At 38.7% G+C, this 17,653-nt stretch overlaps 1 protein-coding gene across 10 annotated transcripts in view; it reads right to left on the bottom strand.

The window, feature by feature from the left end:
* LOC133527668 (neurofilament heavy polypeptide) overlaps positions 1-17,653 on the bottom strand; it is a 63,249-nt gene that overhangs the window by 28,872 nt on the left and 16,724 nt on the right. For 9 of the 10 annotated variants that reach the window (XM_061864780.1, XM_061864779.1, XM_061864783.1 and 6 more), the window contains 3 exons: positions 11,059-11,234; positions 1,151-1,288; positions 536-647 (listed from right to left, as the gene is read on the bottom strand). In XM_061864780.1, the coding sequence (XP_061720764.1) occupies positions 536-647; positions 1,151-1,288; positions 11,059-11,234 (426 nt within the window). The remainder of the gene's footprint in view (positions 1-535; positions 648-1,150; positions 1,289-11,058; positions 11,235-17,653) is intronic. The other variant, XM_061864781.1, reaches the window with a different exon arrangement.

Below are 17,653 nucleotides of genomic sequence, written 5' to 3'. Positions count from 1 at the left end.
ACATTAGAAAAGGGACTTTATAAACTACTTATACTATAAGATTTATAAGTAACTTGTAAATCCCTCCCTGATTAAGATACGATATTTATGCACGGAGTTTCGTGCAAGATACTCGTATTATCGCATAGATCACAACCATGATCTGGAAGAATCTAACCCTCCAAGTCCTAGACGATTTCATTTTGTTTTTGAACTTGTCCTTGTCTTATTTAAAAGGCCACCGGCTTAGGAGGGTTGATACATAGAAGTGAGAATGCGTATTAAGAGGAATTTCCTCTCGCGGACACTTCGGCTGTGGAATGAGCTTCCTGCCGAGGTTTTCCCGAGGGGATACAGAATGGACTTCTTCAGAAAAGGAGTATACAAGTTTTTAAAGAGTCGGCAACGCGCATGTAATATCTCTGATGTTGCAGGCTTCCATTGGCTACGGTGACTGCTTACCATCAAGCGAGCCGTATGCTTGTTTCCCACCGACGTGGTATAAAAAAAAGGATGATCTCTGTCCAACATCGAATTTATAAAAAGTGTATCTTACCCAGTTTAGAATCAGGTGAAGTCCTGGAGTCATCCCTGAAGACTCTGCGACGGAACTGAGGGTCGGGAGCTACTTGCTCATAGGGTATGGAGCCAGTTCTCTTGAAGAGTATCTGGAACCGTGGATAAGAGTGTTAACGTACTTATCTGAGCATTTGTAAATGTTTGCTATATTTAAATAAGTAACAGAATGATAAAATTGACAATAATCTGCAAATAAATAGATTTAGATTGTGATAACGTTGGTAAAGACTCGAGTCTTAGTTGTAAACAGTTTTCTTATACTCTAGTCATCATGTCGAAACTTGGGTTTTTTTAAACTTTAAGTTTACTTTGTGGAAATATTATAGACAAGACCTAAAATTTGGAATTTAAGGGTTCACGTAAGCCATTCAAGAATTATGAAGGGATACCGGCCCGCACAGGGACCCCAGAGTAGGGGGCCGTAATCGCAAACAACTTTTACATGAAGAAAGTATTACTCAGCGTGTAAACGAAGATGATAGGTAATGTAAATGGTGTATATGGGAATCACGAAATCCATGGAAGATTTCAGCTTCGGCCCGCCCAGACAAGAGGGCCATAAACGCAAACAAAAAACACATAAACAAAGTACCTTGCTCAGCGTGTAGACGAAAAAGACGATGATGCAGATGGTGTAGATTGGCATCACGAAGCCCATGGAAGACTTGGGGGCCGGTACGGGTCCACCAGGGGACCCTAGCGGCGGCCGCATGCCCGGAATCGGTGGAGGCTGTCAAGATATAACAATAAAGTTAAAACATTCTAAAGAAAAATAAGGTGCCTGAGTGTAGATAAGGCCGATTGATAAAACAAGTCAGACAATCTATATTCCTGCCGAATATATATGCTGCCGATCTTAAAATTACCAAACATGCGTGTAACGTTAAAAAAGAACTCTAATAGACACAATAACCCCATAGTTGCATTTATCCCGGACCCGATGGATCATGACCAGGTAGATAAATTTAGTAGTACAATTGACAAAAAACTTATTGAATATCATTACAATTACACCTATATCAGTTTATAGACCGCGAGCCAGGAGCAATTTCTATGACCAATCGCCTCCCGGCTGAAAACTCGTTTAGTGGTTAACGGCTAGGTATGATGAACCCTCGTGGATGTCAGCTGCCGCTCCGTTGGTGGGTTGAGACACGTAAAACAACAAAAAAAAATTGTCATCGCCTCCCATTTGATACTTTGTCAAATGATAGTTCAGATGCTGTTGTTACTTTAAAAAATCGTCAGCCGGTTATATCGCGGTGGTAAGAACATTAGCTGGTCGCATGAACATGTAAGAAAATAAGCGCTATACCTTTTATGATACCAAAAATAAATCATGAAACGTTGCATGTAGCATTTCATCAGGCGTAATCGCCTAAAAAGCCATCAACGGCTTACGCAATTTACTCATTACGCATACTTTGCCGCACATAAAGTGGAAGGCGTATATTTTTTACATGTTCATTTTACAGCTGACGGTCATTCCACCGCGATAGAGCTAGCTGACGGTTTTTTTAAAGTTAAAAACAGCATCTAAACTATCATTTGACAAGGTATTAGCCGAGAGGCGATGACAGACGAAATATTCTCCTGGCCCGCGGTCTATTATGACGCTTATTTTATTTAGCACTGGCGCTTATTTTAAGGCTGATTAAGGAGTGTACATAATAATATTTTGATAACACCAGTAAACCAACTATTTTATGGCAAAATAAATTGATCGATTTAGAAGTTGACTAAGTAGTTCAAGCTCCAGATAAAATTATACCAGTACCAGATTTCAACGCAGCTTTACGTTCAAATTAAGGGACTTTCTTGTGAACATTTATACCCAATGATTAGCTATAACGAAGCGGCCAAAATCCAAAGCCATACCTTCTTTCCCTGATCCATATTCCACAGAATTTCCCACTAAAACTTTTCTGCAGTAATTCACTCGATAACTTTTCGACAAATAGCCATTTTGACGGCGTGGACGCAACTGAGGCGGTTTCATAAACGTCTTTACGACGTCCACGTTTTATAACTTCCTGTGTTTACTGGATATTCCCATTCCCGGATGTAGGCGAGTCAGTCAAAGCAGTGGAAAATTGTATATCTTCTCGAAACTCGTGCTTTATACGTGGAGCCCACAAAACGCGTGTAGGACGCGAAGAACAAAAAATCTAAGCCTTAATGTACCCGTCATCGGTATAGATACCTACTCTAAATAAGGAGGCACAAGAAAAATGTTTTAATAGTATATAGAGGTCAGAAACTACACATGAATCCTGTAAATAATGCGTCAGTGCCATCTGCTTAAATGCTGCGGACGGCAGCTACGGTATATACACAAGGATTCGAGAACCTTAAATTGAAACTGAACGTATAGACGATTCAGTTGAGACCCGAAATATAATTTTTAAGTTTAACTACTAAACATGTATTACTATACTATACCTACTAGTGGTTGTACTCTAAACTTATAATCAAAGGAAACGGGTGAATGCGTAAATTTCTATACAAATTACATCTCGGAAATTAACCGGATTGTAATTGTAAAAACAGTTTGAACTTAGACAGTTCGAGAATAGGGTTAACAACTTAATTTTCAAGTGTCTCTTAAGGCATCAGCATATCGGCGTCTTTCTTATTCCACATTCAAAAGAAGGAGACACACGAAAGGACAACGCGCAGGCGCAAATGCGCGTGATTCTATTTCTGCAGTGTGTCTAGGCCACGAATGTGGGTCGGGGAGCAATGTCGCGCGAACTTGATTTTCTACTTTATTCGTGTAGGATTTGATGGATAGCGGAAATAGACTAGTTATATAACTATAAATTAATTTATTAAACAATAAAACGACAACGATATTCGGATCGGAAGAATCATGAGTTATTTTCATTTCACTTGAATGAGATTGAACTGCCCTGCTTATCGTATTTCATTTAAAACATCGTTTAAATAAAGAACTTATTCAAAGAGATTGTTCAATAAACAATAGCATGACTTTTCAAGTGTGATTACTGATTACTGCATTTGTTGTTAGCACGGCAGATTATCTCAGGATCGGGACAGATAGAAGTCGCTGAGAGACAATGTGCTTAGCAGTGGGCGGTAAAAAATTGAAGAAGGTAAAACGTGAAATCTAGCATTTAGTGTTTGTTATTAGCTTTGCTTAACGTACGCATCGTACGAAATTACCTACATGTTTATGCACATATACCTACTTACTAAAATCTTTCTTAACTGACTTAACCGACCTTAAGTCTTCCCAAAACGATTTGCTAGTTGTCAGTTAACAAGAGTGGTCGATACGTCGATAGTATGTCTGCCAACCGAAACAGTTATCGACCTTTCAAAAAGGAAGAGATTCTATACCTATCAAACAATCCTCAATCGAAAATAGGTAATATTGTATGATTTGTATGCCACTGGCTACGCGTGGAGTAACATTTTTAAGTGAAGTGACAAATCGGGCATATGGTTGAATTACTAATTTAGTTCGTCGTATTTTAACAGGATAATTCATTTAAATGTCGATCTTGGTAACTGGTTAAAAAGACCCAAATTGGAATAGCAATTTAAGAAAATTGAACTAAACCTATACAAAGTCAGCTTTGAAATTCCAAGTCTTTGAGATGTTAATGTCGGCTCCATTGTCGCAAATGGTCATTTGTGTTTATTTGTACAGATTTGGAGCGGGTTTCTAGTTCTGTTCGCCGTTTCGTTTCAATGATTTCTGTTGTGTTAAGCACGTTTTACCAGTATCGCAAGAATTTTGCTTAATGTCGGCGCCTAAACCTTCTTACAAGGCATCGGTGGATTCAACGATGATACATACATACATATAATCACGCCTATTTCCCGAAGGGGTAGGCAGAGACCACGGATTTCCACTTGCTACGATCCTGACATACCTCTTTTGCTTCCTTCACTTTCATGACATTCATACACGCTCGTCGGTTTAGGGTGCTCTTGACCTGGCCTTTCTTCAGGATTTCCCCGATTTGATCAGAGAAAGTCCGCCGAGGTCTACCCCTTCCAGCTCCCTCTTCTACTTCACCCTTATACACTCTCTTTGTTAACCTTCTTTCACTCATTCTTTCCACGTGTCCAAACCATCTCAACATATACCTGTTTCAATTTTTGTCACTACATCTTCGTTCAGTCCACACTTTTCCCTTATCAATGATGATAAACGAAAATAATTATATTAACCTGCATTGTGCAATAAGGCCGATATGGTTAAATAGTTTTTGGATAGGTGATACATTCAAGAGTATTATTTAGTGTCAGCCAAATCTTGAAACCTAAATTTGACCCACTTCCCGATTTCCTATTGAACTGAAATTTTGCATTAATATGTAAATCGGATGACAATGCAATATTATGATGACAAGGAGCTGATCTGATGATGGAGACATGTGGTCATGGGAACACTGTGACAAAACAACGCAAACTTATTATAAATAGAATTTAATTTAATTAGAAAACCAAAGAACACTAAAAAAGTCTAAATAATACCAAATAAAGTACAAACATACAAAGTTAATAATGCCTTTGAATGTGAGTCCTTAAATTTAAGCATATTATAAATATAATGCACTTTTATGAATATCAAAAACCACCGGTTCTAACCTTTGATCCAGTAAGCTTAAATGGGTAATTGACGGTATTATAACGTATACCTAGAGTACTTAACAAATAGTCTAGATAGATCGTAACAAGCAAAAGATCAAGAAGCCCCAAAAATAATGAGTATGACATCATTGCCAAACGCAAGCGTACATACTTTACTGGCGTGTGGCGCAAAGCAAAGGAACCGGTGCCGGTGGGGGCAGATAACAGAACTAGTTATCCTACTTTGAAGACTTTCCTATTCAACCTTCGTTCAATCACAATTAGCCTAAACATAGCTAGGATATAGCTATCTATATTCTATTATAATTTAATTGGCCTCAGGAGGAATGTGTGCGATTATAATATATATCTTTATATTTATTCATATATGTATATTAAGATATTTATTTCTGTATAGTTTATAGTATAATTACTTTAGGTTTTTAGGCTTTAGGCAAAAAAGCAAGTGATTTGCTTGCTGAATTATTTTATATTGAAAAATAAAAGTTGTCTGTTTTTATAAAAACTAAGAAAGTGTGCCACCTTGAGAGAATGGACGAAGATCGGAACGTAAAAAGAGCGTACCTGGGTCGCCTAGCAGGTGGACGTCCTATCGGACGCCCTAGGTATCGCTGGAGCGACATGGTGGAGGCGGATCTGCGCGAGCTTCGAGTCGACAACTGGCGAGAGGTCGCACAGGACCGAGAAAAGTGGCGCTGTCTTGTGTCGGAGGCCAAGTCTCATTTTGGGTCGCTGAGCCAACGGAGTAAGTAAGTAGTAAGTATGAAAGTGTGTTCATTAAAGCCTAAACTAAGTACCCCTTGGTTATGCAGTCGTATCAAAATACACGCTGCATAGTCGGGTCGGCAACGCGCATGTAACTCCTCTGGAGTTGCAGGTGTACATAGGCTACGGAGACTGCTTACCATCAGGCAGGCCGTATGCTTGTTTGCCACCGACGTAGTATAAAAAAAAAAAAAAAAATAGTTCCATACATATACTACATTCCATACCTTGGACCAATCACAAAGCGACGCAACCAACGTACGCGCATCGCATACAGTACGGAACTTGGTAGGGTTGTCAAAGAAAACTTTGTAGCCACAGTAAATTTACTGTCATCTTTCGATACACTTTTAGAACGCCATTTGACTTTAATCCTTATTATTTCGCTGATATGTGTTAAATTTGTTGAATATCAAAATATGGCACCATGTTACCGGGCATCGGCTAAAGTTTATGTAGTACCTTTGGCCTTTGATCTATTTCAAATTCTCTTTGGTCAAAGTCACTTGTTGTCTATGACTACAACAAATGAAATAAACATATTATATGGATAGTTACACTGAAGAAAGATATGCAATAAGTATGAATCCCTTATTGGCCTAGAAATCTGCTAAAACATAACTAGGCCCCCAAATAATGAAAAAGGACAAAGAGACAAAGAAAAACGCTGAGCAAAGTCAGCCAAGAGGACCAAAAGTGATAATGTGAGAATCACGAAATGTCCCACACTTTGTTTCTTAAAACACTGAACTAAACTAAGAAAATTAAAAGACAGAGCCAAAGATTTTCTGTCATTTCGAAATCGGCTTAAGAAAATTCAATTAGTAGGTACATAATTTATACCGATCCACTCTTTCAGTTTATTAAATATATTTCAATTTTGAAATAATGGTACAAAACACAATCAATTAATAGTACATTACGATACAAGTGCGAAAAATGGGAAATTCGCAACGAGTGGCGATAAATAAAAACAAGACCAAAGGTGCTAATTATCGCACTAGTGCGGTAAAGTAGCACCATATAGAACTATTATATAATCTGTGACCATATGTACTGTAATAGTACATTACGATACAAGTGTGAAAAGTAAGAAATTCGCAACGCGTGGCGATAAATTAATACACGAACAAAGGGAGTGTTTTAAATCGACACTAGTTGCGAATTTCTTACTTTTCACACGTGTTTTGTACAACGTTTTACAGTACATATGGCCCTTGAAATTTTTGACATCGTTACTTAATGTGCTAATTATCGCACTAGTGCGATAAAGTAACACCATATGTACTGTAAAAACCTTTGTGGAAGTTACAGTCAATTCAAATTTTCTTAGGATTGAAATAGGTCAGGTGCCAACCCTAACCATAATGTCCAAGAATACCCGTTCGTAGTTTGTTTTCGAGTTACCTCATGTGTGCCTTAGACGAGTCCTACACTGTTCGTCCACGTATTCTTTACTAAGTTTTACGCAATCGGTTAAAATTCTACGCGGTACAGACATTCCTGGTCGTGGTAAACTAGTGTTATGCAAGACAATGAATGGTAAAATGCAAGTAAAATGTTTGAAAAACTAAATCCCGAGTAACCCGCCTACAGATGTGTTTGTACAGTCAAGTGTAAAAATATGGGTGTACACATCTTACTCAAAAATATGTCCCATAGCAATCTTATTCCAGTGTAATAAGAGCGTAGTACCATATTTATGAGACTATTTATTCGATACATATTTTTGCACTTGACTGTAAAGAATATAATTCCTGGGAGTCCATTTCTACAAATTACTATCATCTTCAATCATTCAACCTAACATATGATAACTTGGAATTTATTTATTTTGTAATTTAGAATCGGAAAGTAGAAAAAAACATTATTTCTTCCAACAACTAATACTTACTTCCTTAGTATATGTATAAGTAATCCTTATTACCAAGTTAGCAACACAAATGTAGATCGATGGACTTTATGTATTTGTAATAACGAATACTTTAAGAGGCTGTCAACACCGAATGTCCTTGAAATTGATGTTACTTAAACAGTTTTTTTAATAAAGACTATTAAATAGTAAACTACTATTAAATAGTAAAAGACTATTAAGTAGTAATAAACAAATTTTGTTTTAGTCAAGTAAGAAAAATATATGTTCATATTAATTATATTTCAAAGACCGTGGTTGCAAATAATTGCAAAGATTGATTGAAAGAAAGATTGGTCTTAAAATCACAATTAAACGGTTTTATGTCTTTATTGTTTTGACTTATGGGTCTGCAATTAAAATCACAATTTCAAAACATTTATATCTAAACCGTGGTTGAGTAAAATATTACACTATAAAATCCACTTTTGTTTATTTAAATATTTTTCTTATTATTCCCTTGCCCAGGCCCAGTAACATGCGACAGTGCTATCTCATTTACTCCGATACAAATAGACAGTGTGCGCGCTTTAGGTATTGACAGCCTCTTAACCATTAAATATCATAATGCCTTAGTATTTATATGTCCTTTTCAAAACAACTTAGTCCCAGAAAGCCTTAATATTAAATAGTGTCCTTTTTAAAATGGCCAAATGTCATAACAATTTTCATTCATATCGTGAAATCTCAAAATACCTAAATGTAGACATTTAGGTATTTTGAGATTGATATACTTGAAGATACTTTAGAAAGTATCTTTCGTCAAGTGCTGAATTTCTAAAATGTATTTTTATAACCTTTGTCGTATTACAAATATTAATTTAACAATCCGCAGGAACTAAGCATATTGGATAAAATGGCACTCATAATTGCAGGTAATTTGAGATTTGAGATTTAGTTTAGTTTCTTTATTGGTAAAAAAAAAATTTTACAGGTCACAGTTATACATAATTCTATATAAAAATTAACATGTGAAAGTTTACGGTCCCTTAATAGTTCTTTCAATTTTTTTTTTTTAATTATCTCCTTCATAAAATCATCGACAGAATAACATGCTTGGTCTAGTAGTAAACATTTAAGTTTTTTAGCGAATAATGAGTCGCTTGCAGTCAATTTAATGTCATTAGGAATTTTGTTGTATATTTTGGGCCCAATAACACTGAGTGACTTTCGGACCTTCGCGAGTCGTTGAATAGGAGCGACTGGTACGGGCAATCTGCGGCTATTTACATCGCGGGTACAGGTTTTTATGTATGTTTTAAGGTTTGTTCTAACGTATTTGCAAGCTTCTAATATATAAACGGCGGGCAGTGTTAGTATCTTATGGGTCTTAAATAGTTCCTTGGCGGGGTGATCGAACGGTTTGTTGGAGATAACACGCAAAGCTCGTTTTTGAATTTTGAAATAAATGTTATGATACCACGTCGTTTTGAAGTTTAGGCATTTTGGGAAAAAAAGTTTGGCATTCTGAGGTTCAGGCATTTTAACACTATTCCTTTTTGAGATCCAGAAATTTTGGTAAATGGGTAAATTGAAATTAAGGTGCAATGAAACCAAAGCATAATTAAGTCAGTTGACATTGTATACAATGTTACTAATTATTGTGAACTCTTAAGTGAACTGGAAACCTGGCATCTTTACCCTGTAAATTTATTAATTTTCTTTTCTATTTTCTACTCAACTCATCATGTAGTAATATAGCATTTTCTGTTTTTTAAGTTAATCTGTATTGCCTTTGTTAGTTAAGATACTTTACTGCGGAAGAGCGGTGTCTCTTATCACAAGTATCTCTGAATACTTAAAAAGAGACATCTACCCTGTTATTGTAAAAATCATGTATGCTAACGAATAAATAAAATTTTATTTTTTATTTTATTTATTGTATTTTTTTTTCCTCTGGAGACTAGTAAATATAATTTAAGTATGGCTCATGATTTCATTTTCTTTATGCTGTTAGTATGTATGTTAACATTATTTACTTAATAATAAACATCCAGGTCTATGATTCTTAAGTATGTTAAGTACATTGTAATCCATTTGTATATGTGACTGTTTGTGTACTAAATAAATTAAAAAAAAATGTTACAAGTACTCACGTGTTAGATGTCAGGTCACTCGGCGAAGCAATGTGTTAGCTATAAAACGGGAGTTCCCAATGGATTTCAATATAAACGAGGTGCCACTTGAATCTAGTTACTTCAAATTGAACTCTGTTCGCAAGAACCTAAAATTGAAATTAGGTTAAAAAGATAGTTGTTCTGACTTCTGAAAAGTATTTACTCTTTTTTACACGTGTACTTTTTGAGAGAATTTACACAAGCAAGCAGTTAGGAATAAGATAGGAAACATTGGACATTATTACACGTACTAGCAATAAATTATTGTAATTAGTGTCCCAAGGAGTACAAATTAATTGCTTTCAGGTAATATTTAGGGCGCGATTAAACTGGTCGTGGGTAGGCGTGACGCCGATTATGCGCCCTAACATCAAGAATTGGGAGTATTCCCAAGATTTTGTGGTAACTGTCATTTAAAACCTTCATACGTTAAGTCACCGGTCGATGAAAGAATCGACGGCCTTTAACCCTTTGAACGCTTTATGTCATAAGTACAGTCACTCAAACGCCAAGGTTCCGGGCGCAAGGGAGCTAATGTAAACCTTACTTTAAAGTGTAAGGATACTTTGACAGCGTCCGCCTTAACACCTATAGGTGTCCTTGGCGCTGTGGGCAAGACTAATAACAACAACTTAAGGTGTTCTTGGCGTTCAAAAAGTTAACTGTCCAAGACACGAAATAACCTTTTTGATGTTATTAACTAGGCATAGCACGTGCTACATTTTGGCCGACGCGTTGATTAGACTGATTAGCCATGGAATATGGCAGGGGTCTCCATTTTGAATCGGGAGCCTCAGCTGTGTCCCCGCTTCGCTTTCGCGATGTTTTTCGCGGGCCTATCCGCGCGCGGGTGCGCTCGCGAAGACCAACTAGGTTAATCAGGCGTTCCGTTCGGACATTAATGCATGCAGTTTGACCATATTTCAAAAAATAAGGACCTAGTTATGCAAGACCTGAATTTTCGGAAACCAGTAAAAGCTCAGAATAATCAGAATCAGGACTATTTTCAACGCATTGGGAACTCCCAAAGCTCTTCACTCTCTCGCGAAGCCACGACCACCAAGCAGCAACCTCACTGACCTTAATATCCACGTCAAAGTACATAGACAACGGCGACCGTACCCTTGCGTGCGGGGGCATGGGCACAGGCCCACGCGAGGGGGGTGTGGGCGCGCCGGGGGGGATGGCCCGGCCGCGCTCCCGCAGCGCGGGGTGCGGGCCTGCGCCGAGGATTGGCGAGCGTTCTTGCTTCACGCCTGTGGATATACCTTTGTATGTAATACACATAATGGCTCCTCTACACGATGGGCCATCATACTGGCCCACTAAGATGGTCCAGCGTGTAGAGAGGGTAGTGATGTCGGATGGCTTATGGCGCGGCGAGATGGCGATGCCACGGCCACGGTGTCGGTTTTTCGTCCGCACATCAAAGGTAATGGACCAGCAATGGTGCGTACGCGTCTACACGTGGCCTATTCCATAGTGCGTGCTCTCAACCATCGCATGGCCATCTCGCTGGTCCAGCGTTGGGCCATCATGTAGGTAGAGGGACCATAACCACCACATGGCCATCTCGCTGGTACCTCTCTCATCATGTAGAGGAGCCATAAAGTAACGACGCTAATCACGTAGAATTTCTTACATTGACCCTCCTCTCTATCCCGCGCGCAAAATTATATTGCTGTCTCGTCGTGGCAACACTACTGTTCGAGTGTGACAGTAATACAGGATATTTATTTAGTCACCTGCAATAATTTACGCGGTGAATATATAAGACTTACTGAGCAACTTTTACTATGACCTAGCCCGAAATCGCGAAAAAAAAATTACTTTCCCAAAGAAAAGGTCAAGGTCAGACAGCCAAAAAGTATGAAACAGCCAAAAAAATTTTTTCGTAATCTCGGGGTTAGTGCCATAGTAAAAGTTGCTTAGTATGACCTATATATTCACCCAGTATATTAATGCAGGTGACTAAATAAACACCCTGTATAATTATGCGCGAGATAGGAAATGCCAACGTACGAAATTCTTCCTGCTAGCGTCCTTACTTTACACAGAAAGGTTAGACAGAGTTGAAAGATACGCAGAAGTACAGTCGCTAACCCGAGAGCCACGGAACGTGTGCTCTGAGCGTTTATGCTCGACGCTGACGCCGATCACCATACATAGTACTTACATGTAGTAGTAGTAAAACACTTTATTGTACAGAAAGAAAACAGGAAAGAACACACACAATACATGTTACATGTTATAACAAATGTTGGTACAGTCGCGATCAGATATATCGAAACGGTCAAAGTGCTCACAAATATCTTAACAAAGCCAATAAAGGCTTTATTCAGATATTAACCCTCTTATTCAGAAACGTCTACTAAAGTTGACAAGCCGCTAATAATCATTTGTCCCTTTCCGACGTATTGGTATGATGGAAAGCGACAAGCGATTATTAGCGGCTTGTCAACTTTAGTAGACGTTTATGAATAAGGAGGTAGGACTAAAGTACTAGTTCAGATATTTTTGATCATCTTAGACGCTCCGATATAGATATACGGCGACACTGCCGTCAGCGTCGGCATGAGTTCCGTGCCTGACGCGTAAGACAACTAGACCGAACTACGACTAAGGGCCGAACAATGCACTTCAAATGCGTATGTGTGCGAGCGAAGACGGCTTGCCATTAAGTCACAGATTTGATTTAGCGACCACTTCCTCTATCTTTTATCTCTGTTTTTTCAATAACATTCTTAATTAACAATTTGTAGCCCTTATTTCCATGCAGTAAAGATTATGAATGATCAATGAATTGTGTCGACGATCGTAAAGGCATGCTATTATTTATATTATACACTTTTGTTTTCAATAGCCAGGTGCAGATAATCCAAAGCATATCTTATTATTACAAAACACAACTACGTCTCACGTAGTCCGGTAAAACAAGGGATTAGTGACAACTGACAACATTCACACATAATTATACAAACACACATTAAGATGTTTAAATAGAAATTTAGTAAATATTCATTCTTTTTTTTTCTCCTTATTACCTTATATTCCTAAATTTCTACGCACTTACACGTATGTAGTAATAAAATTCAACATGTGTCATACCTATTGCCTATTTCTGTACATACCATAATTTACTAACAACCTATTCTAGTCCTTATAACATTAAAATAAGGTCTAAAATACGACTGTACGCAAACGTCAATGAAAAATTAGGCTAAACACGTCACATCCTAAAACAAGTTCCGTAGTCATACTCATTAAATAGACCAACTGTCCTTGTCAGATCGCAGTTAGTGGAGGGAGATGGGTGATGAGAAAAATCGTGAGTGAGCTAATGTGGTACAAGTTGTAAGTTTGAAGCGAAGAACAGAGCGGATATGTTCCTAGAAGTATTGCATGGCACAGCGGGATATCATAAACAGGAGTATCATGATCATGTTTGCATTTTTATCGCCAGTCACTAGTGTTGGTTAAGTTAAGACTCGAGTCCTTTGAGTCCTCTGCTGTAAGACTTGACTCAGTTTTTCAGACTCTTATAATTAAGACAAAAATCGAGTTCTTTTCAACTTATTAGAGACTCGAGTCTTTTGTAGAGACTTGAGTCCTTTTCGGAGAACTTGTAATTTTATTACAAATAACTTCGAAATGCGTTGTCTTTATGTAAAATTTATGGATGTACATACTTAACATAAATCATACAATAAAGCCTATTCCCTGTACTATTGTTTAGGTAAAACCTATAAAATTGTTGACTGAGCCTTTATTCGTAGACTCGAGTCCTTTTGAGTTGCGCTTAAAAAAGACTCATTAAAGGACTCGACTCGAGTTCTTCAATTTAGACTCAAAAGACTTGAGTTCCTACCCACACTACTAGTCACTATGCCCGTCAGTGCGAATTACATACTTGCTAGAACGTGACAGGCACGGTGAAAGACGATAAAAATGCGACTGTGCTACAGCCGCAGCAAAGAATAGGAGAAGTACCTAACTCGATCTTACAGGACACCTATTATGGCGCAGTCTGATCCGTTCGCAAAATTTTCCTTTTAAGTATATTGCAAGACTTTCCGTCGACAATTGCCCCATTCGCATCATAGTGTATACAAAGTATTAGGTTGCTAGGCAACCGATATTGTGAAGGATTCACTGAGAGTGCGCGTTTTCTTGTCTTCGATTTTTGTTGTACGGTCGGTGCCTCAAATTAAGTAACCAAGTAGCCATACAAGTTGTATAGAAAAGTGGATACTTATGTTAGGGAACCGACTGTACAGTCAGCGTCAAATACTTCGTAGCAGTCAAAGTTTCTTTATTTCTTTAAAATACACATGGATGAGTCACACTTTAGGGGATGGAGTCGCGCGGTAAGCAAAGAATTGCCTGTGTTGGGAGTTGGGAGGCACCGCTTTTCCCTACGTTAACAACAAATTAACTATTTATACAGTATATGAAAACCTAAAAAAACAATTTTTAAAACTAAAACTAAAGTACGTTTGGCACCTTTCTGACCACCAGAGGGGTTGGAAGTGCGATGCCGGCCTTTAAGATGGGATACGCTCTTTTCTTGAATGTTTGAAGGTCGTATCGGTCCGGAAATACCGCAGGCGACAGTTCATTCAAGTTCAGCTGTGCTAGGCAGGAAGTTTCTGGAGAAACGCACAGTACAGTACACCCATTTATGAAGCGGGCCCCTAACATAAAAGTCGCCAAAGTATGTAACTTAAGCCAAACCCCTCAATTTGACCCACATCGCCAATTGACGCATTACCTAATTTGTATATAAACCATATGGGGCTCCAAGGACCACACATGCTAAACAATACGCATGTGGGCAAACAACATGTTAGAACAAACAGTTTTGTAAATTCCAACCTACAACTCTATATCTTTAGGTATTTAAATAAAAGTATACAAAATCTACCCTCAAATGGCTCCTTAAGCCAGTTGAGGGTAGATGAAAACATTACATGATCAAATAATGTAGGTTAAAGTCAGGTCGTTCAGTCACTGATCCAGGCGGTTTTGTATTTGGTTGGTTAACCAATAAATGTTATAACTACCCGAAAATGTACAAAGTGTTTGTTTACTTTTATTTAAATACCTAAAGATACAGAGTATAATATAACATACAGGAACAACTTCGAAAAAAAAAATTTTCGAGACAATTCTTTTGGTCATGAAAATATTTTAAGATATTAGAGCTGTCTGTCTGTCTGTTAGAGCCTATATATTTGCTCCGAAACTACTGGACCAATTTATTTAGTAATTGTTAGGTATGTATGCATGTGTGAGTGCGCGCCGCTGTGTTTGTAACCTGTTCTGGAATGCATTATAAAAAATCAGTGTTTAACTGGCTCGCTTGTTTGATGGTCGTGCACCCTCCCGTAGCACCCCCTTGCGCAGATCTAACACGTGGCGACGTTCGGACTCGCGTTTAAAAAATAATTATGGCCACGGGAGCAACGTTTGGCGTTCTTTCGACATTTGATCACATTTCGCAGGACTGGATCAGCTACAAATCTCGGCTAAGTCAATGGTTTATTGCCAACGACATACATGAGCAGACCGACAAGTCCGCGGTCAAGCGAAGAGCGATTTTGTTAAGTGCATTAAGTGAATCATCGTTTAAGTTAGCTAGTGACCTGGCATTGCCCAATAAAGTGGAGGAATTGGAGTACGCAAAAATAATTAAAATCCTCGATGACCACTTTACTCCAAAGCGACTCAGCTTCGCGGAGAAATCTACCTTTTATTCGGCAACGCAACGGCCAGGTGAAAGTCACACTCAATGGGCAGCCAGGATTAGAGGGTTGGCGGCACATTGCGGGTTTAAGAATTTGGAAGAAGCTTTGCTAGATAAATTTATCATGGGCATGGCGGCGGGACACGAAAAGGATAAGCTGTTCGCACAGAATCAACAGGAGCTGACCCTGGCCAAGGCTATCGACTTGGCAGAGAGCGTACGGTGCGCGCGCCGCGCCACCGCCGCGCAGGCTCCGGGGGCGAGCGCAGCGGGCGCCGGCGCTGACGTGGCGGTGGCGGGCCCGGACTCCGTGTTCAATATCTCCAAAAAAGAGAAGTGCAATGTTTGCGGGTTTACCAATCATAAATCTAATCAATGCGGCTACAAAAACTATAAGTGCAAAAAATGTAATAGAAAGGGACATTTACGTAAAATGTGCACGTTCAAGGACGCAGTGAAATTCGTCGAAGAAGGGTATGAGGACGAAGGAGACGACGGTAAGCAATTTTTCAATATTCGGTGCGTAAAGGGCAGGCCCATGACGGAGCGGGTCCGGGTCGGTGATCTGTTTTTGGAGTTCGAAATAGATAGTGGGGCAGCGGTAAGCGTTATAACTGAAAGTTTTTATAATTCCCATTTTAAAGAATTGCCATTGTCGAACTCAAGCAAAAAATTATTTAATTATTCGGGCCATATTATTAGAACGTTAGGTGTTATTACTGTACCTATTTCGTATATCGAAGAAACACATTTGATATCCATATATGTGGTTAGGAATGGGGGGCCACCTATTCTTGGCAGGAATTTTATTCGCGCATTTAACTTGGAGCTGGCGCGGGCGAACCGCGCCATGCATGCCGTGAACACCATAGCCGCGCCGCTTGGGCACAATGAGCAACATTGTGACCAAGACATTATTGAAGAATTGTCGTTAAAGTTCACTCAGGTCTTTTCAGGCAATCTAGGGAGATTTAATAAGTATACCGTCGATTTGCACCTAAAACCGGACGCTAAACCGATCTTCTTCAAAGCTAGACAGGTGCCCTATGCTTTAAAGGAAAAGATAGATAAAGAGTTAGATAGGTTAATTGGGTTAGGAATTTTAGAACCCGTTCAACACTCAGAATATGCGTCACCAATTGTACCAGCTTTGAAGAAAGACGGTAGCATAAGGTTATGTGCTGACTACTCCGTCACTATTAATAAACAATTATTAATAGATCAATATCCTTTGCCTTCTGTTAACGATTTATTATCCAAACTACACGGGGGCGTCCAATTTAGTAAGATAGATTTATCTATGGCGTATAACCAATTCGTCCTTGGCGAAAAGTCTCAGGGTCTGACATGTATTAATACACACCGCGGGTTATTTAAATATACCAGGTTAGTTTTTGGGTTGGCTTGTGCACCTGCTATATTCCAGCGCGCCATGGAGTGCGTACTGGCGGGTATAGATGGAATAATTTTTTTATTGGATGATATCCTAATTACGGGCACGAATAAAACCCAGCATAAAGAAAGGTTAACCGCGGTGTTACAACGTTTAGAAGACGCGCAATTAACTGTCCAAATGAGCAAGTGCGAATTCTTCAAGGACGAAGTTGCTTATCTGGGGCACGTCATAGATAAACACGGGGTAAGGAAGTCCCCGGATAAGGTTAAGGCTATTTTAGAGGCGCCTAAACCCTTGAACGTAGCTCAGCTACAATCTTTCTTAGGTCTAGCCAATTATTACCGCAATTTTGTACCGTCGGCATCTTCAGTTTTAAGTCCATTGTACGAATTATTAAAAAAGAATGCAAAATGGGACTGGACGTCTATCCATGATAGCGCGTTTAATAAAGTAAAAAATATTCTTTCCTCAGATAGTACTTTAGCCCATTTTGACCCCAATGCTACTTTGATTTTGACGGTAGACGCATCACC

This window comes from Cydia pomonella, chromosome 18, assembly GCF_033807575.1.
Source record: "Cydia pomonella isolate Wapato2018A chromosome 18, ilCydPomo1, whole genome shotgun sequence".
NCBI lineage: Eukaryota > Metazoa > Arthropoda > Insecta > Lepidoptera > Tortricidae > Cydia > Cydia pomonella.
The sequence above is the reverse complement of the archived record's forward strand: the minus strand, read 5'-3'. Positions and strand labels throughout refer to the sequence as shown.